Here is a 26,170-nt window from a genome sequence, read left to right on the forward strand (position 1 = left end):
GAGGAAAACATCTTTGAGAAGCTGGGCCAAAGTTAGTTCAGAAATAACTAACTTGTATGGAACTAACTTCTGAAAGGAACTAACTTCTGAAATATGGAGAACATATTTAAAGTTGGCGAGTCCTTGATAAAAATCCTTAAAACAATCGTCTTGCACCTTTGAATTTAACTGAGAAAAACACATTTCTAGCATAAGCTTCTGTGGATTTTTGCCTCTGATGTAGTGGGCTGGCATCAGTTAGTGCTGGTACAGAGAGCCCTAAAGGGGCAGCTTGACGCTGCCCCCTTTGATTACTGGATTGGGGTCACGGTAACCACATGCTACTGCCTCAATCTGGCATTTTTCATTCACAAAAGGAAGCGGCCAAGGACAGCTTTTCTGCTGTGATGCCAGCTTTTCGGTGCTCCTGCAGCATGCAGTGTATAAATGCTGTGGCGCCAGAGTGCCACAACACTGCCAGCTGTCTGGTTGGTGGGCAGCATGACACTGGCTTGGGGGCATCATCAGGGTGGGCATCATCTAACCGCTACGCCATATGCCACCCTCAAACCGGCATATTGTGCTGGTCTGTTTTGCCCCTTAGTCTCAAAGGTGCTATCAGATTCCTTTATTTCTCTTTATGCTGAAACAAACTAATAGAGTTATGTCTTTGAATAGGTCCTAGATAGTTTGTGACTTGGTAGACAAGCGCTAGAGAACACTGCTACACTTATAGTCCAAAAATAGCACTTACTTGTGTTCCCACCTATATAAGAAATAAATGGTCCTTCTAGCCATGAACCCAAGGCCTGGAGAATAACAGTAATGTACTTCCCCAATCAGAAGCCATCTTAAGCTCACCAAAAGCATTTGCAAATAATCTATTCATTTTTAAAATGAGGAGCAGATCATCATGTCATTGCAAACTAGTTTAAAATTTTGTTTCAGTTTCCAGAAGAGTCAGCATTGACTATAAGAGACAGAGCTGTTGTTTAAAGTAAACAAATATAGAATTCTCCTTAGGGTTCTTTTCACAGTTCTTGCCACTAATCCAAAGGAATATGTTGTGGTAACATCACAACAAAGAAATGATAATTGTTGGAATGGAACAGCTGCCTGTAGTAAACAAAAGTTTTTAATGAGTGTTTACCCTGATCTTCATCCATGGACAGTCCCAGATTAGTTTACATATATTGGAGGTGAGGCAGTCCCTGCCTTCAGGACTCCTATTTAAAAGTCACAAAATAAAATGAAAAGTTGGGAAGGAGGACAAAAAATGCTAAGTCACGAACTGCATTCTTGCTGACAAAGTTGAGCAGCTTTTAGTGCACAATCTAAACATAATAGAAAGCCTTTGCCTCTCCCTTTGGTGACCACAAGAGGGACATTTGGTAGCTAGAGATTGTGGGACACATACATATTCTCCAGGCATGATCGATAACATCTGTTTGATCCTCTTCCTCTGGTGGATATGAATGAATTGGTGGTATTTGTTTTTGGTGATCTTCTGGAAACCCGAATCTAGGAGCAGTGGTAAAAAAAAAAAACTTTTCCTAGCTTTGAGGTAAAATGAATTTGGCTACTGAGTAACTTTGTACCTTCAGTAGTCAAATGAAAGGGGAAATGAAGCTTTACATGAAAAAAACCGAGTGCTTACAAGATCTGTTTTGATATCCATTGGGTAGGTTTAGACAAAAAATGGAACAACAATGCTGCAGTATACCTATGCTAGTCTTGACCAAGTAGATCTTGACAAAGCTTTGTTGGTGCAGACATAGTGTTTGTTGCAGATCAAAATTTCCTTACATCACTGTAACGTGTAATAATAGGGACTAAAACTTGTGTATAAGGTTTTATTGCAATATGCCACATTATCATTGTGTGCATATATCCATGTTTGTGTTGATGACCTTTAACTGTGCTTATGAAGCCAATACTTTCTCTCAAGAGGGCATTGTAAAGGTCAAAACGAAACAAGCCAATACCATGTCTAACTGATGTGGGCTTTTTTTTTTCTTTTGAAAATATCCACAATGCTATAATATAACCTTACAAGCAGGTCTTATGAAACTTAACAACAAATCCAACATCTGTCATCTCACCTTTTCCCATTGAGGCACTGGAGAACCCACTGAGGTATGCCTTTGTTTCCTTCAGATGCCTTCAGTTTAGTTGCATGGTTGCATCTGTTTCTCTCTGTAATCTTTCTAGAACTCAGCCCAGACATGATTTTAGGCAGCCTAGTACTGTGATTTGTCTCCAGCATATGACATTGATAGCGGGTGTGCAAAAGAATTTGTTGCCTCTGATCCTTTCAGTTATCAAGATGTTTGGATCAGTATATATTGTTCATCTCCTAAGTTAGTGTGCATCAAAATGGATGGAAAACTGCCAACGAATACCAGGAGCTGTTATATTTCAGAGGAAGGAATTGTCAAAACCACTTCTAAGTCTTCCTTGCCTAAGAAAACCCAATGAAATTCGTGGTTCTCCATGTATATAAAGGTGCACATACATACAAGAACTGCAAAAAAATTGGCTTAAACCCACTGTAAATGCTTAACATGTTTTACAGAAACAATCTATGATTCTAATGGAGGAGATTGAATATGTGCGTCGTTATCTCTCATTGAAACTAGTTAGAATTCAGTGTGCTTTCTTCTGGCTTAATTGTGTACCACGATGTTTGTATGAGTGTGTGTGCTTTCCCCATTTATTCTTTATTTAATAAATAAATTTATGTACTTTCCTCCAACATAACTTCCAGGATGGTTTTACAAAAGTGAAATAAAATGTAAATGAAGTATAGCAAACATGCAAAATACTTTAATACTTGCAACAAACCTGTGAGGAGGAGATTACAATATTGACCCTGGACAAGCATCTCAAAATACTCATTTTGTTCTGTTAAAAACTCCACATTCTGCTTTCCTTGTTGTTAATTTTTAAATACCAAGTAAATTATTTTAATATAGAGACACATTACTAATTAGTAATGCATCCAAAGAAGTTAATTGGGTTTATTTATATTCATGAAAGCTCATCCAAAAATAAAATACCAGTTAGTCTTAAAGGTGCTGGAACATTTCCTTTCTCCTCCTCCTCCTTTTTTTGTCGCTCTTCTGTCTTCCTTTTAAAAGATTTTTCTTACAAATTCCTCCAGTCTTTGAGCCATCATCTGGAAGTAGTTAAATTGCTATAAAATCCAAAATAACTTCATTTCTTTTGAATTTGATTCTCCCATCACCCCATGCTTTAATCTGGGGTCTGTTGGTGGGGCACTGCTTAAGGAACAGGTGTTTGCTTTGACTTAATTTTTATGGGGCTTGTTTTCCATAAGTATGTGAGACAGAAGAACTGAACAAAGGCATTTATGTAAACCTGTTTTATGGGTAAATAATTAGTACATGGCAGGTTTCTTCTTCTTTCTACCTCATCTGACCTCTCTCAGCAGTCATCTTATGCTTGGCTTTGTTTAATTAACTTTGCTTTGCCTATTGCTGGACCAAATTATAGTGTTACATGGGGAAATTCAGAAGTGCCAGGAAATGCTTTATTCTAAGCCCTGCTGATTGCTTTTTCAAGAGATGTGCCACCCTGCAGAGCCAGCAGGAGTTGAGACTAACCATGCCTAGGACTTCCATGGAAATTTTGCAGATCTCTGGCCACCCACAGAGACCAGTGGCAGTCATCAGGAAGTTTAGTGTTTCCTGAGCCTTCTTTATTCCTCTGCATGGTCCCACTCTTTACCCCTCAGAATTCAGAGAGAGGGCCATAAGTGTGTGTGTTTGGATTTATGTCCTGCTATATCCTGCTTTGTATCCTTAATGTGTTCAGAGTAGTAATAGCCTTTATTAAAACAAGATGTTATTTAACATTACAGTTTTGCACATGCAAACACACAAACACAGATGCACTAAAACATCAGTTGCTGAGACAGAAAAATGTTTTGTGGCCTTTCCAGAAGTTTGGGTTTTATAAAACACCAGAAAAAGAAGACTTCCACACTGGAAAGCAGAAACTTAGAATGCATTTATTGTTCTTTTATTTACATTTATTACAACATGAGTAATAAAAGTGGTATTCTCAGTGTTAATGGATAGGTTACTTAGTGATTGTGTAGTAGAACATGAGGTGTTGATACCATATAGAAAAATAGAACCAGACATTTCCACAGTAGATTATAGGAAAAGAGGCCCTGGAAATGTAATTTCCTTTTTATATGTGGAATAATGGTCTTACCTCAAATTAGAAAGTGGTAAAAAGGAGCTCCCTTCATTATTGTTCAATGAATGCAATTAGCCTAACCCAGTTGATTAGACAGTTAGCTGGTTTTACTTGTCAGCCTCATGATCTCAGTTTCTCATCTGAGGTATATACAATCTGCTCCAGAAGATTAGTTGAAACTAAATTTGCCCCTTCTGTGTCCTGTTGTTTTCAGCTTGCCTTATAGCTTGGGTGTCCCATTTCAAGACTTTTGAACAGTTTCCATTTGCAGATTTACAAAGAATCCCACTTAAATGTATCTAAACATGTTTTATTGTATATATTCATATATTTGTTTCTTTTAATGGGTTTCAAGGCTTTTTACAGTAACAGGATTAGAGCAATAAAAGAAAGCATGCTATTTCTCTTTTGTTAATTTCTCCTCAGGGCATAGATAGCAATGACAATGAATCATAAAGAACTTGTAGCCTGATTTTTAGCTTTGTATAGATTAGGTGTGCACGACATATGGCCTGGGGGCCACATGTGGCCTGCCAAAGGATTTTAGGTAGCCCGTGAGGATGTGGAACGACTTCAAGGCTCCTCTGCTGCTTGGTCATCTCCTGAGAAGGCCAGGCAATAGAGGAGAAGGATGGGCAAATGCTTGCCAAGCAAAACTCCTCCACCTCCTAAGGAGGAGGCTGGGCAGCGAAGGAGGAAGAAGATGGGCACATACTTGCCCTACACTCCGCTGGAGGAGAAGGCCCGGTGGAGGATGAGGATGGGTGAACACTTGCAGTGCTACTCTGCTGCTTGCCTTTCTCTCGAGGAAAAGGCCAGGTAGAGGAGGAGGAGGATGGAAGTAATATTAATAATATTAATTATTATTAATTATTAATTAATATTTAATTAAAACCTATCTGCAATCCAAAGAAGTTAACCTATTTTAATTTTGGCCCCTTCTGACTGCCAAGTTGTGTAGGTCTGGTATAGATAGTACTGTAATATTTATAGTTATATAGCCAGCATGGTGTAGTGGTGGTAGATCAGCTTGGTCATGGAAACCCATTGGCTATACTTTGGATTCTTACATGCTCTCAGTATCACAAGAAGGCTGTGGCAAACTGCCTCTGAACAAATCTTGCCAGAAAAAAAACCTTGACAGGTTTGCCTTAAAGTCTCTGTAAGTCAGAAATAACCCGACGGCACAGGACAATAATAATATATCAGGCACAAATGTCCTGAGTATTTTTACTTGAAAATAGGAATTGGGAAAAATTTGGCTTTCTGGCTTATGAGAACTTGTAATTAATAAACATATTCTTAAACTCAGGTATAAGATATATATTTTTTGTACTGGCTGTTGAGAAGAGCAACAAAATCTATTCCTCCCTATCATAGCAGGACTGGGCCTACATTAAATATCCACAGAATTCTTGTTGTGTTTTAAAATATTGTTCATAGGTCCAGTTTTTAAACAAGAAATTTAAACAAGAAAGACTACTTAATTTGCTGAGGTCACTCCGAACAAAACAGCCAAAGTATTCACATCACTGTGCTGCAAACAAAGCTACTGACAGACACCCATTCCTTACAAAAATTAGTCTTAAATATCTGCAGTAATCTTGACTTTTCAAATTGTATCCCACTGATCCTTCTAATGTGACCAGAATAATAAATTCACATGTTGAAGAATTCCACGGTGCAGCAGAAAGGCATGTAAATACAAGCTGCTTATTTGCAAGGAGCTTCCAGATTTGCAATATGATTGCTATGGAAACCACATAATGAAAACCTTATAACCATCTGTGTGGTTTGATTGATTTTACTGCATAGCTCAGCTGTTTTGTTTACTGTTATTAAAGTATTGAGTAGAATATATTAACCCACAAATTGTTGTTATCTGAGATATTAATTAATATTGCACAATGACATGGTGTCTCTTACCTAATGTAACACATTAGTTCTTGTTGCTGTTAAATATGTTATTAATAAGGGCTAATGGTGGTATCTTAATGAGTACTAGAGCTTTTTGAAGAAGGTAGTGGTGGTGGAATTGTTTGCTTTACATTCATAGTTGTCTTGGAGATCACCTGTTTTATGGTGATGGTGCACAACCTGGGCAGATTTTTATATTCATCCAGTTTGAATTTTCCTTTTAAGTCATTGTACTAACCTTGCAACTGGTTGAGCCTTGCATGAAAATGTCACACAATGTATGGTGTTAGGGCAATGAAGCAACTGGATAATTTTAGCCCCTTGGACTTTATAGGGACCAGTCACACTTAAGTCTTTTGCAAGGGAGAGTCACATCTGTGAATCAGTCCAAAATCAATTCACTGTTCCCACTACGTTTTAAGGCAGCGAATCTCTCCATGGCATTTAAATCCGGTCTGAAGTTTCCATTGGCCACCATTCCGGATCAAAATGGAGATGCCTCCATTTCCTGAATAGTGGCTGCATGATCCGAATCAATCCAATGCCTTACACATACTATCAGAGATGCAGATCGTTGAGGTTCTTAAAAAAAGAACTGGTAAGGAATCCGGTGCCAAATGCACCGGTTTAAATGGGCTTTTCGGTCCCATCCCCATCCCCATCCCTCCTCAGACTGCACCGACTGTAGTTGGAGCAAGTCTGAACAACAGGGAAATGACCAAACTGGGTTATTTCGTAGTGTGAATGGGGCCATGATCTCACAGGGTGCCCCCTTTTTGATAACCATGTTGTGTTAGTACAGTTGTGAAAGAACCAGTTACATTGCCTCCCTCGCCCCATATTCTGTGCTTCTAAAGCTACTTCTATATTCTTGAAATGTTGATGCAAATGACAGCAAAGTTTGCCAACCTTGATGAAAATGAAAAACTGAGCATGTATAGTTTTGCATTTTAAAACATACTTAAATCATAGTGCTGTTGTGACTGGGGGTGGAAATGGAGTCTCTTTCTGCTGCCCTGATGATAAACACAGGTAAATAAGCAGATGAAATAACATCCTGCAGAAAGTGATATTTCTATTTTAAAAGAAAAAATAACGGAAAGTTTATCTGTAACCATCTATATGTATGCCTGGCTCTCCAGCTATTTAAATTAAGATGAAACAAATGATGCTATAGGGAAGAGCATGCGTCTTGTTAGGCCCCAACATATCCATGCCAACCCAAGGCTCTTTCACATTATACAACTGTAATTTAACTACAATAGCTGCATCCTACAGAATCCTAGGAATTGCAGTTTGTTGTTGTTGTTAACTGCTCTTAAGTCATCCTTGACTCATGCCGACCTGTGGATGAGACATCTCCCTGAACCCCTGTCCTCTACTACTCTCTTAGGTCCTGTAATTTCAGCCCCACATAACTCCCTGATTAAGTCTGTCCATCTGGTGTATGTTCTTTCTCTCTTTCTGCTTCCCTCCACCTTCCCTAGCATTATTGTCTTTTCCAATGAGATGTGCCTTCTCATGATGATATGAAAGCCTCAGCTTGATCATATTGGCTTCAAGGGAGAGTTCAGGCTTTTATCTGCTCAGGGACCCATTTGTTTGTCTTTTTGGCTGTCCATGGTATCCTCAGCACTCTTTTCCAGGATGACATCCAAATGCATTAAGTTTCCTTTTATCTGCTTTCTTCACTGTCCAGCTTTCACATCTGGACTTGCAGTTTAGGGAGCGGTTTTTATCCGACTCTTGGAGACCAGGGTTAAAATCCTCAGCCATTTAAACCCACTGGGGGACCTTGGGCAAGTCACTCTCTCTCAGCCTCAGAGGACGACAAAAACAATCCCCTTGTGAACAAATCTTGTCAAGAAAACTCCATGATAGGTTTACGCAGGGTTGCTATAAATTGGAAATGACTTGAAGGCATGCAACAACAATTTAGCATTTTCAGCCAGAGATCTCTAGTGCTTCCTAAAGTACAAATCCCAGGATTCCATGTAGCCCTTTCTCTTACAGTGGATTCACTGTGCTATAAATACGTAATGTGAAAAAAGCCCAGGCCACAATGTTCCCTATATCATTTGCTACTACCTGTGTGTTCTTTGCAGGCTGTGATGCCCTGGATTTCTGGCCCAAGGTCCATAATTAGCTGAACCACTTCCCATTGGCCTGACTGTATACAATTTATTTTCTATAAATCTCTTCTGCCTTCCCCCATTCTCATATTCTCACATGTAATCATGCACAAACACAGTCAGTATAGCAATAGCAGCTTCATTTATATACCGCTTCATACCACTTAAGCAGTCTCTAAGCAGTTTACAATTGTAAGCTAATTGCCTCCAACAAGCTGGGTACTCATTTTAGCGACCTACAGAAAGATGCAAGCCTGAGTCAAGCTTGAGGCCTTGGCTGGTATTGAACTCACAATCTGGTTTGTGAGTCAGTAGCTGCAGTACAGGCAGCCACTGCACCACCAGGGCTGTTATACACTTCAAGCATATAATGAAAGAAGGGGGTCTAAGCTACCAGAAACTTATGCTACAGTAATATGTTTGTTTTAAGGTGCCACAAAATCTTTCAAAAACCTTTCAAAATTAACTATGATAATTTAGATTTTAACTTTTTATTTTTATTTTATTTTTTATCATGTCTGCTCTCATACATGCATCCTTCTGTTACTCTTATTATTCTTTTACTCTGAGTCACAGTGTACATTGATCCTATTTAAATTAATAATCAGGGGAAAATAAGGTTAGAATTTTTTGTGTTGTAGTTGACAAGTGCAGAGGTTAAGTAGTAGAGTGGCTATCTTAGTTACTTATAGCTACAGTCAGATATTGCATTTTTATAACCCTTTTCTAATACTAGAGAGAGACGCCCACTACTAGAGACAGACACCCAGATGAAAATTGCTGGCATTACTGCTGTGAGTGGATGCCACCACAGAATAGTTCGACAGTGTTTTAGTAGTGAAAGCTCTCATCTGCAGTGTGCTACATATTAATGAGTGGTTATGCAGTGGAACGTAATTAGGAATGTGATGCCCAATGGAAAGGAGACTGATGGGGGATGGGAATGCTTTTTCCTGGGGTATGAGCCACAGGATGAGAGTGCCTCCTGGTGCCCCTGATGGTATATAGAAAGGCATTTCTTCTCTTGTCTGTGTTGCTACTTGGCTTTTTTAAAAAGCAGTCAGCAACAGGAAGCTGTATCATTTGTTAAACATTTCCATACCACTGTTCCATTCCATGCATGAAGTGAAGTCCTTTTATCTGTACACAGCTCTTATCTGATAGGCTGTGTAGCTGTAGATGTGTCCATGACCACCCAAGGAGCTTTGTGTCTGGGCAGAAATTATGAACTGCATTTCCTGTTTCTAAATTCAACGTGACCCTCTCCTCCTGGACCTCGAGTGAGCTACAGATTGTTAAATAAAATGGAAAAGGAGCAAAGCCCTCCAAATTGTGTCACCATTACAGATTAATCCATACCATCTTATTTTACATTGGCATCCAAAGCTTGATTTTTTGAATACAGTTTCCAGAATCACAGGGGGGGGGGGGGGGGGCGGCGGCGGGCGGAATCTGGGAGTTGAAATAAAGAAATGAATTTTTCCAAATTCAACATCACATTGCTATTAGAGCACAGCTAGTTGCTAATGGTTAATGAGACTGAATGACTGGATTCAACTTGTATGCCAGTCTGGACAGTGTGTGCTTGCATATATGTGTGTGCGTGTGTGCGCGCGCGCGCACATGCATCTTTTTAAAAAATACCCTTAATTATATCTCCTCTTTCAAGATACAGATCCTTTCAAGATCCTTTAAATCTGTAGGAAGGAATAATGCTATGCAGTTATCCCTCCATACGTGTGCACTTGGAGTCTGCGGTCTCACTCTTCGTGGGAATGACAAGCTGCTATCTTTAAAATGGGCATGTGCACCGTGGGTATTGATGCTATTATTCTCTATGGGACTGACATATGTTCAAGTTGCCATGTTGGTGGGACAGATCCCCCACGAGTTGGAAGGGGCAAATGTATATTGGGATCAAAGTCACTGTTCTAATACTGTGACACCTAGATATCTGAAGAGATGTGCCCATGGTGTTGACAAGGATTAAGTAATTTAACTTAATTTAAGCATTATTGTTTGAGCCCTGCAAACCAGTCACCATGTGTCAGACTTTCCAAACCATTGCAGACCTTTCCAGTTGATACTGTTAAAAGACAAGAACAGTAAACTGAGGGCAAAAGTTACAGAGCTACTCCCACCAAAGTGAGACAATGCCCTCTCATGCATGTCTGCCTACCTGCCTGTCTGTCTGTCTATCTCTCACTATCTATCTATAGGGATGGCAAGACTCCAGTTGCAGGAGTTGTAGGTCTGCCCTGTGGCATTAGGCATGTCTGTCAGTTCCAATTATCATGGTTTCAGCAGACAAGACAAGTGAAATGAGTCTAGGTTTGTTGCCTTTGTGATTTTGCTTTCTCTGTCAAGCTAACAGACACTCAGATCTGTGAAGCAGAGTTTTTTATGAGTTATAAGTGAAACTGTAATAAACATGCTTTAAAAAAACAATGAAAAATAACTCCAAAGGATAAAATTACTTGAAAATGTTTTATAAAGGTCCTTCCAACAGACAAATGGAAATAGACAGTTCTTTTGGGAGTTCAGGCTGTATTCAGGGTTTGCAGTGGTATTCTCCTCCCATCCATTCTTTTCTGGAATCTTTACTGCAAGACAAAGGGTGGTAATGGCTATGTGTGGGCAATAGGGTATGTGGCCTGTCCAAGTTGCAATTGCTACTGTGTTGTTGTACAGCAGCCCAATTAGATGTGTCTTTTTAAAAAAAAAAAAAAACTACAACAGCAACTGCTGCTACTGCTCCTCCTCCTCCTCCTCCTCCTCTTCCTTTTAATTAAATGGTGACTCATCTTGTATCAGAGTTCTGAGACAAATATTAATCAAATGAATGAATGAATGAATATTGTGAGATGCCTCTGCTACCACCAAATCTGATAAGTCTGCTGACAGAGCAATGTGCCAGAAGAACTGCTGTGCTTGCTGAGATCAAAGAAGAACCAAAAAAGGTTGTGAAGAAGAAGTGAGATGAAGGAAGAGCCAAGTTATGCCATGTCCAAAAAAAATCCAACCCAGAGATGCAGTCACAATGCTAGCACAGATTTAGGCGAGGGGTATGGCCATACTTAGTAATTTCCACCTTTGGATTCCACACAATTTGAGATGGACTATTGTTTTCTCAGCTAGCCCTTGACCATCTTCGCCCATTTGGATTTAATTGAAGTTGTTATCTGCCTTATGGCTACCCTATCATAGGGTTTTCTTGTCAAGATTTATTTAGGAGAGGTTAGCCACTGCCGCCTTCGTAGGATGAGAGAGCAAAACATGCCCAAGGTTACCCAGTGAATTTCCATGGCAGAGCAGTGATTCAGACCTTCCTCCCCCAAAGTCCTAGTCCACCACCCATACCACTGAACCACTCTGGCTCTCTTGGATTTTATTAAGTTACCTTAAAAACTAGTGAAGTAATCTGTACTACTGTATTTTTAGGACTAATCCTAAAGACTTCAGTATGTGATTTGGAGATGTTAGGTTTTATTGACTTTATTGTGTAATGTGCTGGATAGTATGTGTGTATTATTGTATGATTCAAGTGTGTCACCTTGATGCAAATCTGCTCTGCCATATTAACAGTGAGAGGACAGTTAGAGACAAAAATTGGTCTCTCAGAGACAAAAAATGGTCTCCCTTGCCTATAAGGGGAGTTGGAATTTTGTCTCTACTACAAACAGCAAAATATGTTGAGCTAGTGCTGCCTTGAAATGCTGCTAGATCTTACCATTGGAAGGCTAGAGCCTAACATGGGAGCGAGACAGAATAATGCTGTGAGAATGATGAGAATGATGGTCTCCTTGTTGGGGGGGGGGGGGGGAGGCTTCTGTACTTAGGTTAAAAATGAATGTGGGAACTGGAACTAAATATTCATTTGGAGACTCAGTAATGACAATTAGAATCATTCCCCTCTCTGCTTTAGAGAACCAAAATGTGTATAAAAATACACTAGGTATATTTGTACTTCAAAATTATTTGTTTCCAAGAGGAATGCCTGTTTATGTGTTTAAGAATATTCCATGTGATATGTGTGACAGGAATTCCTGTGTCAGTGATACAGTGAATGCACTCTTAGGTCTATTCTAGATTTTATAGGAGCTATCCAAGGCGATAAACCGTATCTTTAAATTGGTTCAGCTCCTTAGATGGTTCTTTTAAAATCTGGAATAAAACCCAAGGTGGATTCATAGTTGACTGAAAACCTCCTGTTGCGGATGTCTACTTGTCCTCTCTGAACAGAACCAGCCCAAGACATTTTGCTGTCTGAGGCAAAGGGAATATTGTTTCCATACCATTCAACATAGACGTTGGAGAAAACTGCAGTCTAATCTAGCATACACATAAGAAAACTGAAAGCTTAATCTTGTTTCAGGTCTGATGATGGGACAATATTTTCCAGTGTACTTAAGAGAAGAAGGCAAGTTGAGAAGGTGCATGGCACATACTGGTCTTTGCTCCCATATGATGCCATATGTGCCCCTAATCTTAGTATTTTCCACCTGTGGCAGCATCCTCACTATATTTCATTGCTGGGTCTGTTTTGCCTATGGGACAACATTTCCACCATATAAATAACTTGCTCTGTATTTTCTGCACTCTAGTGAGCTATAATTTCATTGCACTAAGATGTCTGAAAATATTGCTTGTATTTACAGAGGAAGAACCAACAACAGTCACCATCATTCCAACAAAGGATGAAGAACCAAAGAAACAAAGTCAGGAGGCTGTTAGCAATGTTTCGGGTAAGCGCCATGCTTTGTCTGTACTTCTCACTGACTGCTTTGCATTTACTTTTCAGTGTTTGCCTTCTTCCAGAACAAATGAAAGGGTTGAAGTTCCAGAAAGTTTAACTGGTTTTTTAATGACAGCAGTGGGGAGAAGGGGGAGTAGAGAAGCATGTGAATAGCACCATTTAGGATGCATGAAAATCGCTTGAGAAGGATTTATAAAGTAAGCCAATTTATACAAGGTATTCCTTCCTGAATTACTTTGTAATGACTCAATTAGCTTTCATTTCTTCACAAAGGAGATTTAGCTGCATAAATTAGCTTATCATCATTGAGGAAGTGTCACTGCTAAAGGACAGTTTATAGATACAACATGCAGTTGCTGTCAAACCTATAAGAATGTAATATAGACATCTGTGTATACTTTGTGCTTGAGCAGAACAGACTTCTGTCATTCAGAGACTAACAGGGGACAACAAGTTGCCCAGGGGACCAGCAATGTAGACGTCTCTGAAAAGGTCATCTTGACACAGGCTCTGACAATCGACCCACTGCTCTGTCTTCTTTGATAAAAATCAGATAAACTTAAGACCACTAATTGATCTGCAGCCTGTTTAAATGTTGGCCATGCATATCTTCATTGCATATGATTACACCTCAGAAAGCAAATGAACTGGGCTAAGAAATGCCAGTGTCCACTGATAGCAGAACGCAAGGTGATGGCAGCATAAAAATCAGAAAAGGATGGGGTGCAGCACAGAAAACAGTCAGTTTCTCTATCCCTTCCCTTGCTCTGTATTGCCATCCTGCCTTTGTGCTAATTAACATAGAATCTAGAAGGGGATAAGGGGAGCTGGGGAGTTGAATGCACTATGTGAAACCCTGGGGTTGGAACTGTTTTTCTTGCTGATCATAAAAAGCCAGTGCTTTAGGAACTTCTCTTGATAACCTTGGCTAGGTTTCTGACATGAGGAACAAAAGAACATTCCTTATGAAGACACCACTTTACACTCAGGACAGCAGCTGAATGGGTGGTGCATTTTTATAATGTGTTCCTGCAAAGGAATGAACCTTGGGTTATGTTTCTGGTCATTTTTGCTCCACATCATTCTTCCACTACTGTCAGAGAAAGGGAGGATGAAGAGTGTGTTCAGGAAGTATCTTTGCTATGCCCTTCCTTTGAGAGCATGTAGAAAGGAAACAGGCCCCATTTCCAGCCTCTCACAGGAAACTTATGCGAACAGGTTGTTGTAGTCAGTTTAAGTTTGCGTTTGTTGCAGAGGAAACAAAGGTTTGAGTCATCAGATGTTCCTCTGAAGGTTGGTCCTTTGCAAAACAAGGGCTAAATAACTTTTCTCAGTATAATCTTGGCAGTGGAGTCATGGAAGCTTTCCAGCACCTAGAGATATGCCCCAGCGGCTTCAGTACTTGCCTAACCCATTTCAAGCCTCCCATAACTGGGTAGTAACATCTTTTCTCGGCCCCCAAACCAGAAAGTACTTCTGTCCCTATCCTGTGCATGTATAGTCAAGAAACACAAACTGAATTCAATAGAACATATTCCCTTGTGAGTGTGTGTAGGATTCAAGTAGTAACAAACTTGAAGATCTAGCTAATTATAAAACAGCACTCTCTTTAAATAAAGATTGCATTAGGCCAGGAGTGGGAATCCTGTAACCCTCCCGATGTTGTTGGTCTGCAGCTTCGATCAGTTCTTGCCATTACAGCCAGCTGGAAACTGTGTGTATGGGTGTGTTGTGTGCCTCCAAGTCATTTCCAGCTTATGGCAACCCTGTGATGGGGTTTTCTTGGCAAGATTTATTCAGAGGAGGTTTGCCACTGCCATCCTCTGAGGCTGAGAAGATTTGACTTGCCCAAGGTCACCCAATGGGTTCCATGAGTGAGCAGGGAATCAAACCCTGGTCTCCAGAGTCGTAATCCAACTTTCAAACCACTATGCCATGCTGGCTGTCTCCCTGGAAACTATAGTTCAATAATTTCTAATTTTTCTCATTCTGTGCTAGGCCATCACCTCCCTGCAAACTGCCTGTAGCCTTTTATTTCTTTGCTTATTTATTATAGTGAAAACCAATAATGTTCAAAATTCTTAGATGAACAGTATAGGTTAAGATTTCATACAGGGAAAGAATTTAAGTACAGTAGATAAATACAGTGTGTCGTTGTTATCTGCTGGGGTTTGGTTCCAGAATCCCCCATGGATAACAAAATCTGTGAATGCTCAAGTCTCATTAAATACAGTGGTATAGCAAAATGATGTCCCTTATATCAAATGTCAAAATCAAGGTTTGCTATTTAGAATTTATACTTTTTTAAAAAATATTTTCAAGCCATGGAGGCTGTGGTTAAAAAATCCATGGATAAGAAGGGCCAACGGTAGATTTTTTTTAATTCTAAAAAGTGAGGTGGAAGCAGCAATAAGAGAAATGGCAATAAAAATAAAAACCACACCATATCACCAGGAACAGATAATATTCCAATCAAACCGCTGCAACCCACATTGACAGAGTCAACTCTAGTGCTAACCAACATATGTCTACAGATATAGAAAACCAAACAATGGCCAACAGATTGGAAACTATCATTATACATCCCCATCCACAAAAAAGGACACACAAAAGACTGCAGCAGCTATAGGCCCATAGCACCAGTCTCCCACGCAAGCAAAATTATGCTCAAAATTCTGCTACATAGGCTCCAGCCGTACATGGAGAGAGAAATCCCAAAGGTCCAAGAGGGTTTCAGGAAAAGAAGAGGCACTAGGGACCACATTGTAAACATACAATGGCTAATGGAGCACACCAGAGGATTCCAAAAGAAAATCAGCATGTGCTTTATAGTCTATAGCAAAGCCTTTGATGGCATAGATCATGAAAGGCTATGGAATGTCCTTAAAGACATGGGAGTGCCAACACATCTCATAGTCCTGAAAAGAAATCTGTACTTAGAACAAGAGGCTACTGTCGGAATAGAACACAGAAAAACAGAATGGTTCCTAGTTAGCAAAGGGGTCAGACAAGGCTGCATCTTATCACCCTACTTTTCTAGCATATGCAGAACATATTGTAAGAAAAACAGGCTTGAACACAGAAGAAGGAAGAATGAAAATAGGAGGAAGGAATATCAACAATTTAAGATATACAGACGACACCATAGTACTAGCAGAAAACCTCCCAGACCTGGAACAACTACTAAGGAAAATCAAGGAAGCAAGTGCAAGAAAGTGAACATAAATAAAACAAAAATAGTGACCACTGAGACAAATTCAACTTAGAAAATGAAGAAATAGAAGTAGTAAAAAAGTTCTCATACCTGGTATCAAACATTGATAGAAAGGGGGACTGAGGCCAGGAAATCAGAAGAAGATTAAGAATGGGGAGAGTGGCTATCAAAGAACTAGAAAAGATTGTAAAATGCAAAGATATATAACAGAGCACAAAATTTAGAATCATACAAGCCATTGTACTCCCTCTTGCCATGTATGGATGTAAGAGCTAGGACCTCTATAAATGGGCGTCTGAACGCTGCCCTTGTTTGTCCCAAATGGAGGCCACGGCAACCACACACCACGTCCTCTGGAATTTTTGCATCCTGGAAGGGGCACCATAGGCACGCTGGCATGCCATGATGATGTCCCGTCCGCCCGGCATGTGTCATCATGGCACATGCCATGTGAAAAGGCACGCACCAAGATGGAGCCCAGGTGGCACGGTGAGGACTTGGAGCGTGCGGGTGCTCAACCCTCACCAGGCGTACGGGCCGGCACAATAGGAAGAAAATCAATCAATTTGAGATGGTGTGCTGGAGAAGAGTGCTGAGGATCCTGTGGACAGTCAAAAAAGACAAACAAATGGGTCCCAGAGAAGATCAAGCTAGAAATCACCCTGGAAGCCAAGATGACAAAACTGATGCTGTTGTACTTCAGACACATCATGGGAAGGCATGACTCATTGGAAAACAACAATAATGCTAGGAAAGGTGGAGGGAAGTAGAAAGAGAGGAACGCTGCATGCTAGATGGATGAACTTCATTAAGGAGGGCATGGGTAAGAGTTTACAGGAACTAAGCAGAGCAGTAGAGGACAGAGGTTCTTGGCAACGTCTCATCCATGCTTCAAAATCGACTGGAGGGCAGTTAACAAAAACAAAGAGAAATAGGGAGAAATATGGTAGATTTGGATGCAATCTGTCCTTTGTAACCCTTGGTGTTTTGTGTTGTTTTTCTCTGAAGATGCCAGCCACAGCTGCTGGAGACACATCAGTAATAAACTCTTCTAGAACACCTCATCATAGCCTGAAAAACCCACCAAAAACTGTGGGTTTTTTGTCTTGTTTTGTTTTTGTTTTTTGAGGCATTTAGGATTTATCTTTTATGTCTGGATTGAGATCACTAACTGCTAATGAACTATCCAGGCTTGGTCCCACCACCACCACCACCCACACAGTTGGCCCTTAGTATCCAGCTCACTCCGCATGGATGCCAAAAATATGGCCATGCTGCCATTCGGGCCAAGTGGGCTTGCCATATGCAGATGCTGAAATCTGTGGATGGCAAGCTCACGGTTGAGGCAGGCAGGCTGTGTGTGTGTGTGTGCACACACGCACATGCACACACCATCTAAGCTGGTGGCCATCATCTAACTTTTTGATATGCTTATCAAGCATTGTGCACAGCAAATATATGACACAATTCCTAATGTTGGTCTATTTCATTTTATCACCCCAGATTTTGCCATTATGGGGTGTGGGGGGTTCTCTCTATCAACTTTTCCTGCTATCATACATGATTTTGTAAAGTTTTGCCATGACTCCGCTTCACTTAGTCACTACTATCTGGGTTGGTCCTACAGGCAGACTGAAGTGGACACCTCCACCAGGAGAAGCTGAATATCAAGGAGTGGACAGAGCATGTGTACTATGTGGCTTGCCTTGTCTTCCCTAATCTAGTCTGTTGTCTTCAGTTGCACTGTTGGATGGTATCCTATCATCAGTCTCTAGTCAGCTCTCTAATCATCGTGTGTGTGTGTGGGGGGGGGGCAAGGAATATCCTCATATCTTTAGCTTCAGCAGCAAAATATCTTGAGCCAGTCTTGAGACACACTCCCCCTTTCCGCCATACAATTCACAACCGCAGACACTCCCCTCCCCCAAACTAAAAATCTTCAAATATTTTTGCCCTTCAACACAGGGAAAGAGTCCATTTGAATATATCGAAGCAATTTATATTTTACTGCACAGCCTTCTAGCCGTCATTGAGTCTTTTTAATCTTTCTTGAGTGCTTCTGACTTTCAAACATTCTCAGAGTGTCCCTCCATCAGAGATTGCACAAGTACTTCAGATTGGCCATTTCTCCCCAACAGCTGTGGTCTGGTGTTCATGCAAATCCTATGCAAATTACAGAACTTGCATATAAATAATATACAACCTAGCTCATGTTTCCAACACATTCTATGTTGAAAGAAGTGACCTGTCCCCATTGTAAAATACGAATGTTTTTCTTTGTTAGCACGGTCTTAAATTTTTATGAGGTAACCGATAAATTTAAGCAGGCTTCATACAATATCCTTGAAACAAAAGCACCCAAATAATGATCCCTTGATGTGAAATTCATTTCAAGCAATAGCTTTCAAACTTCTCTGAACAGTTAAACGTGTAAGGCTAGAAGTGTATTTGTTATGTAAGGTTAGTGAGCTGACCAAGAGTATTTCTGCCTTAGTGGAGATCACATGACATGAACTTCTTCTAACCTTACTAAAGAATGAAAGATGTTTTTCACATTAAAATGTTTTCCTTCAACAATAATACACAGAGAGATTTCTAGCACACATTTTTCTTTTCTCCCCCCCCCCCCCCTTTGCCTCCCTTATTTCCATGGCCAAGTATTTGAGGGTGCAATCCTATATACAGTTACTGGGGAAAAGTCTCATTCAGCTGAATGGCATGTATTTCTGACCAGGACTGTACAGTCTTGTTAAAGTAGAATCTGTAATTCAGAAAAGTCCCATAGCTACCACCTCACATACATGGGGGATTGTGACACATTTTGTCTTCAGTTTTTGGCAAGACATGGTGTCTGGAACTCTGGTAAAATTTGGTTTACGGAGAATAGCTTTCACACTCTTCTAAGTAAATTTCCTGCTATCTTTCTCCTAGTAAAGATGATTGTGTTGCAAGGAGCAGTGTTAAAAATGCACTGTTTCACTGCTAATTTTCAGTGTGCCATAAGCAAAATCATTTTAAAGTGTCATACTGTATATCTGCTGCACTTTAAATAAATGATAGTATAAATATGGAATGGTAAAACTTTCAGTATTATAAAGCAGCAGCGAGAGCTGCTGCCAGTACTGGTTAAAGTGTTGGACTACAACTCTGGAGACCAGGGTTTGATTCCCAGGGTGACCATGAAATCTATTGGGTGAACTTGGGCAAGTCGCACACTCACAGCCTCAGACAGTGGCAAACCTCCTCTAACAAATCTTGCAAAAAAAAAAAAAAACATGATAGGCTTGGCTTAAGGTTGCCATAAGTCAGAGATGACTTGAAGGCACACAAAAACAACAACAACAAGTGTACATTAGACTAATAAACCCAAATTTCCCTATGATTTGGTTTTAAGTAAGTGAGCTGTATGGTGTCTTTTTAGATGCAACTCATGACTCTTGCCCTAAATTTTCAAAGGGTTGGGTAATGTGATACAGGTCTTTCAGATCTTTACAGTGGTTAGTTAATATTGATGTGTTAAAGCAATCCATTTTGGGGAAGATGCAGTAGAAACTGAGATATAGTTATGTGGAGGGGGGTGGGGATAGAAAATGAGAATGTTGCTGCTCCTTTAAACGAGATATGCATCCTCTCCAAAGGAAATTTCCCTTCAGTCCTCAAATTTCTAGCATGTTAGTAACTTCCAACTTCTGCTGAGCATTTAGAAATACAGTTTCAACATCCAGTGAGAAGGGGCAGGCAACATTACCAAGAGAATGTGTTTACAGCAAATAGAAGAGTTATGTGTGTGAATGATTTTTAGTTGTCTCACTCTCTGTAATGCTGGAAATTTAGGATTGAAGGAAAATTTCATTAAGTAGGGTAATGTGGTCAACCCCCCTCCCCAATGAGTAGAAATATTTCTGAATCAGGAAAAGTTGTTTATTCCTCCTCCCATCTATTTAGCCTGTCTTTCTTTTCAGAGCCTGAAGCTGAACTTCACTACTATAAGTGATCCTTAAACAGGATTTCCTGCAGTTTTATTTTAAAGATCAGTAAGATCAGCAGTACTAGAGGATGGGGCCTAACTCTTTCCCTTGCACCATTTTCACAATTTTCTTCCAAAGCTGCTCTTTGCTTAACAGTGCAAAGCTTGCCAGCGTTAATGTAGGTACCTTTCCTTTAGGAAAACAAGTAGGTTTAAATTTGTTTTCCAGCATTACTGTCCTATTTCAAATAAGGGGATCTTGAATCTACTGTTATGTTGTTATTATTGTTGTTGTTGTTGTCTAAGTGAGTCATATCTAATTTACCTCTAATTGTACAGCAAAGCATGTGGAAAAGTGATGTAGATGCTACTGCATCTGATATTCCCTGCTTCTGCTCCTAACAGTTAATGGGTAAGAACTTCTGTATTAAGAGATGTTCTGTGTTCTATGTGCCAAATCTCATTTCTTGGGCAGTTGTGTACAAATAAATAGCATCCTTCCTTTGGCTCATGCGATTTAGGCTTGGCTAGGAGGAAACGCAATAGGCCAATAGTGAGTGGAAATAATATTTAGACTAAAATCATGTTGGGACATTATGCTAGCTAAAAATAGTTGCAGTTGTAATTTTTCAGAAGTACAGTCTGTAATGCAGACACAAACACACCCAAGCCCTCCCATTTTCTTGCTGGCTGGGAAACTAATTGATTATTGCTCAAGGAATTGGAACTTGTTGTGCAATCAGTTGCACAACCATGGAATCCAGTGTAACCTTACTGATAAATGTAATCTTGCACTGCATAAATATATTGTGTAATAATAAGAAGAAGGGTTGTAGGTTGCAAACATATGCCTGTCTGCTAAGGAATAAGCCATTTTGATTTGAAATGGAAATCAGTTAGAAATGTCAGCTTGATTGTTAGATTATTATAAAGGAGTCAAGACCCCTGTTTGTGTCATTCTGCTCAGGGACTGTTTTTAGTATCTATCTGTATCCCAATAATTCTTCAACTAATATTAGTTTAATATGTCACAAGTGACACCCAACCAGGAATTCCCAAAGAAACATATTTTGTGCAGTGGAAAATCTGGTGGATCTCTTTAAGTCTACATTGTAAAGGCTTTAAAGGCTTTTCTTCAACTATTTAATTTCAGATTATTAGCAATACATTTCAATGAGGATTGGACTTCAGAATGTAGTTTTATGCCTTTGTGAAGTGATGGAAGTGCATTAGACATTCTGTATAGCACCAAACCTCTATAACTTCCAGAATTTCCCTTATGTACTGGGGGATTCTGTGTATTTTAGCCCAAGAAAGCAACTTTTCCAAACACTCCATAGTGCCAGCTATCCACATTTATAAAGAATGAGAGGACAGGTCCAAATCTCAAAGTGGGGGTTTGAAGTCTAACAACGGACGCAAGATGAGCAACAGAGGAAGGTGAGCAAAATGAAAGTAGGTCAAGTTGTGTTATATTCCCTAAATATGGAGATTCCACCAAAAGCTCACTGTTAAAAGATATATATTAGATGCACTGGTTGTGAAGCTGCATACCAGTTACTATACTAGAGTAATTTCTTGAGCTAGAGTACTAAGGAAGTACACATTGTAGGAATCTATTTGCATTTATAATGCACTGGGCATGCAGTAGGATTCAGGCTTAATGAAATGTTTGTGATAATGTATGTTGTACATTGGAAATGCATTGTGTTTATTCTCCTAACTGGGAGTTAATCCAGACACATCATATTTATTTAGTACCTTCCCCCTACTTTCTGTTGGAACCTGAGGATGACCAACTATAAAAATGCAATTAAAAAGTAATGTTAAAATTATTGCTTTAAATCCTACTACAATTGTGAAAATGTAGCATGTGAAAATGCCATGCATGGAATTTATAAGGGCATTGTACTTTCACAATCCAGTTCCAACCGTTGGACATTTATGTTGTTCATGCAGGGAGATGTCATAGACCTCTCTTGAAAGACAACCATGGCAGAGAGCAGTGTGGCAAGTGGGGAGGGAGAGGGTCACATGCTACTCAATAGTGAGCAGCTTTGTTCAGTTGCCTGTTGAAAAATTATAGGTTATTTCCTAAGAGAGCCAATGTGGTGTAGTGGTTTCAGTGTTGGACTAGGACACTGGGAGACAGGGTTTGAATCCCCACTAGGCCATGGAAACCCACAGCATGACACTTTCTCAACATCAGAAGAAGGCCAAGGCAAACTCTCTCTGAACAATCTTCCCTAGGAACCCCGTGATGGGCTCACCATAAGTTAGAAATTACTTGAAGGCATTCAACAACAATAATTTACTAAGACACTCATTTTGTAATGGCTTGTCTCTGAGGTCCCTTGCAAAGCCTACCATTGAAGTGATAAGATACCTCTGGACAGAGCCAGATTCTTTGGCTGGACTTCAGCAGAGTGCACAAGCTCTGTAGAATCTCACAGCCTGGTAGAACTTCTTAGACGAAAAGGTCTAAAACATACTGCAGAAATAATCCAGTTTGAGGCCACTTTAACTGTCCTGGCTCAGAGCTATGGGATCCTGGGAACTGTAGTTTATTGTGACCAGAGCTCTCTAATAAATGTCTCACAAAATGACAGTTCCTAGAATTCCATAGCACTGAGCCAGGATAGTTAAACTAGCCTCAAACTGCATTATTTCTACAGTGTGTTTTGGACTAAAGAGACCCATCTGTTTAATCTTGGAGTGTGTGAAAATATCCAAAGTGGTAGAACACGCAGCTCCTTGGGGTGCCATCCTTATTTCAGCTAATGAAAGTGCATTGAACCACAGAGAGGAAAACGTTGCATTGCACAGGTGATGTTTTTTTTTTAAATATCCCAGTAGAATTGCTCACAGTTTCTGCCTTAGTTTCTTGTCTTGTCCCCTTACCTTTACAGCAGAGGTGGGCAACTCAGTCTTCAGTTTCTGTAGCTTGCAACCCCCCTCAAGCCTATCCATCATAGCTGATGACAAAGGATTATGGGAACTGCAGTCCAACTTGCAAATTGTTAAAGACAGATCTTTCTATCTTTTTAAGTTTTGTTTCAGCTGTTTCCAGAATCCTTCTGCATATTGCAGAGACTATTGGCAGTGAATAAAATGCAAGATAATAAATATTGGCATTATTGAACAAACCGCCTTATTTTTGAGATACTTACTTTATCATAGCCAAAGTGTTTGGGTGGTAGGATGGAGACTAGATTACATGAAGTAGATTTTCCTTACATTTGTAAGCTATTAATGTCTCCTAATGAATTATTGCTTAAAACAAAGAAGAAAAGAAATGGCCAAAAATAAAATCTACAGGCACAGAACCATACTGTGGGCATACTTCCACCCTGAGTGCCCTCTAGTGTTGTACAATGGAATTTAGGATGCTTCTGTTTAAAAAGGTTAAAATATTCAAGACATGCTGTGAAACTATACATTTTGCCTTGTGCTTATAACAGGTTAGTGAAACATCCACCTATGACAGTGTAGCCATCCAAATGTTGTTTACTGCAAGTCCCATCAAGCCTAGCTAACATAGTCAGTGGTGAAAGACCATGGGAATAACACAAGTTCCCCATCCCTGATTTGTTTCCATGAACTATGGTGAATGCATGTAGTACTGGAGAGCATCTATATGTTACCTTACAATAGAATTTTTGGAACCTCTGATGTGGATAAATACAGGTTAAGTATCCCTTATCTGAAATGCTTGTAACCAGAAATGTTTTGGATTTTGAATTTTTAAAATTTATTTTGGAATACTACCATATATATAATGAGATATCTTGGAGTTGGGACCCAAGTCTGAACATGAAATTCATTTATAGTTCATATACACCTTATACACATAGCCTGAAGGCAGTTTTATACACATTATTTTACACACAAAGTATAAACATACCCAACTCCTTTCCAGGCAAGCATTCTCTGAAGATGCCAGGCACAGATGCTGGCGAAACATCAGGAAGCAACTCTTCCAGAACATGGTCATATAGCCCGAAAACCCCACAAAAAACTATAATATTTTAATAATTTTGTGCCTGAAACAAAGTTTGTATACACTGAACCATCAGGAAGCTAAAATGTCACTATTACAGCCACCTATGTGTACAATTTTGGATTTTGGAGTATTTCAGATTTCTGGATAAGAGATAATTGACCTTTCATCATTGTAACTGAAAGAATATATTATTTGCTGAAGGACATTATCAATCTTGCATTTGGTGAGCATTTTATAGATGAAAAATAATAATTAGGCAATTTAATGTTGAACTATACATATATAGTCAGCCCTCCGTATTCTGCAGCCACATATTCAACTATCCACAACTGAAAAATATTCTCCCCCTCCCCGCTAAAAAAATTCCAAAAAGCAAACCTTGATTTTGCCATTTTATATAAGGGACACCATTTTACTACACCATTGTATATAATGGGACTTGAGCATTCATGAATTTTGGTATCCACGCAGGAGTGAGTGGGTCTTGGAACCAAACCCCAGCAGAGTCTAAGGGCTCACTGTTATGGAATTCCAGTGGCTTGAAAACATCACTAGCATGTTTTGTAGATTAGCAGTATGGCAGATTGGTGTCTCCTGTAACACAACAAAGATGCAGTCAAATTTGGGACTTTTATCTCCACACTAATAAGTAGCATTTTCGTACATTTGCATCTAGTTTGCTTCTCAGGAACATAATGCAGCTGTTTCTCTCATTGGGGTGGCTTGTCTTCTTGCTGGGCTTCTTCTTATGAAATGGAAAAGAGGAAACAGTTTGGCGTGTGCATAGAAGCTTTCAGCATATAGCAACTGTGTTGAGTTAAGTGCTCCAGTAGCTACTTCTATGTGGGGTACGCATATGACAAAGCATTTATTACTCTGTTGTGGTGGCATTACAGAGCAAACAGTGCTAAAATAATCAATCAGTTAATGGTCTGTATAGCAGTTTCAGCGCAGCACATTCATTGTGCTTATGTTCTTAGAAGAATGAGTTTATGGCAACAGTGTGTGTTGCATATTTAGTCAGAACGTAATGTCCCAAACTGATGATGACACAATGTATACATATGTATGAAGAAAATATGCAGCTTCAGCAAACTTATCTCCACAGATGCAGCTGAATTTTGCCATTAGTTCCCAAAAAGGGAAGCGTTTTTCCAAACAATTATTTTTCTTCCTAGATGCTTCCTTGTTCCTGTGATCAGAGGCTTTCTTAATGTCAACTGCAGTTTTGTGTGTTTATATGTATGTGAATGTGTGTTGCTTGATATAGAGCTTCAGTGTACAGTTTTTCACAGTACTATGAAAACTTGTAGCCACATGTTATGAGAAACAGGTTTGAAGGCTTCATGGAGTAGAACTTGTTTTTCATCCTTTCTGTAGCACTCGCCTGAAGAACTGGTGGGGGAGCAGCTTCCTAGTTTTAAAAGGAGATAAGTTGGAAAGTGTCCTTCAGCAGCTCTGGTTTGAGTGGCATTGTGTTTGTATCATTGATAACAAAGCCCCCAATCACATATGCTGACAAATCTAATGTATGCACCTTTTCCTTCCCCCAGGCAATAAAAAAACCGATTATGTTAATTTCTATCAAGGTTTGTGGGACTGTACCGGAGATGTTCCTGATGAGCTGACATTCAAACGTGGCGACATTATCTACATTCTCAGCAAGGTACTGTATCCTACAGAGAATAGATAGGTGAGAGGAGAGAGTTGAAATTTTAAAAGCAGCAGCAACATCAGCAAGCAGTCTTTGAGGGTGAAGGGAAATTGACATTTCCTTTACATCATCCACATTCAATCCAAAGTTCCTTTCACATTAATTATTTTGTCAATTGAATGTAATCACATTTGCAGTGTTATTGTGCAACAGGAATCATCTTTAAGTCTTGTTTATCTGTACTTAGAATCTTAGCTATTTGCTGCTGTGTAACTTCCCTCTGAAACAATGAGTCCATTGCATGTATAGCCTTGTCAGCTA

The 26,170-nt window shown here is 39.7% G+C and overlaps 1 protein-coding gene across 2 annotated transcripts in view; it reads left to right on the forward strand.

Annotated features, from left to right (window-relative positions):
* Positions 1-26,170, forward strand: part of SKAP2 (src kinase associated phosphoprotein 2) — a 151,701-nt gene that overhangs the window by 108,093 nt on the left and 17,438 nt on the right. For both annotated transcript variants that reach the window (XR_016281935.1, XM_089533046.1), the window contains exons 10-11: positions 12,914-13,000; positions 25,749-25,861. Coding sequence is in view for 1 of the 2 variants with exons in the window: in XM_089533046.1 (XP_089389172.1) it covers positions 12,914-13,000; positions 25,749-25,861 (200 nt within the window). In the remaining variant the exon portion in view is untranslated. The remainder of the gene's footprint in view (positions 1-12,913; positions 13,001-25,748; positions 25,862-26,170) is intronic.

Source organism: Sceloporus occidentalis, unplaced genomic scaffold, assembly GCF_023333645.1.
Source record: "Sceloporus occidentalis isolate IW3139 unplaced genomic scaffold, rSceOcc1.0.p SCAF_7, whole genome shotgun sequence".
Lineage (NCBI taxonomy): Eukaryota > Metazoa > Chordata > Lepidosauria > Squamata > Phrynosomatidae > Sceloporus > Sceloporus occidentalis.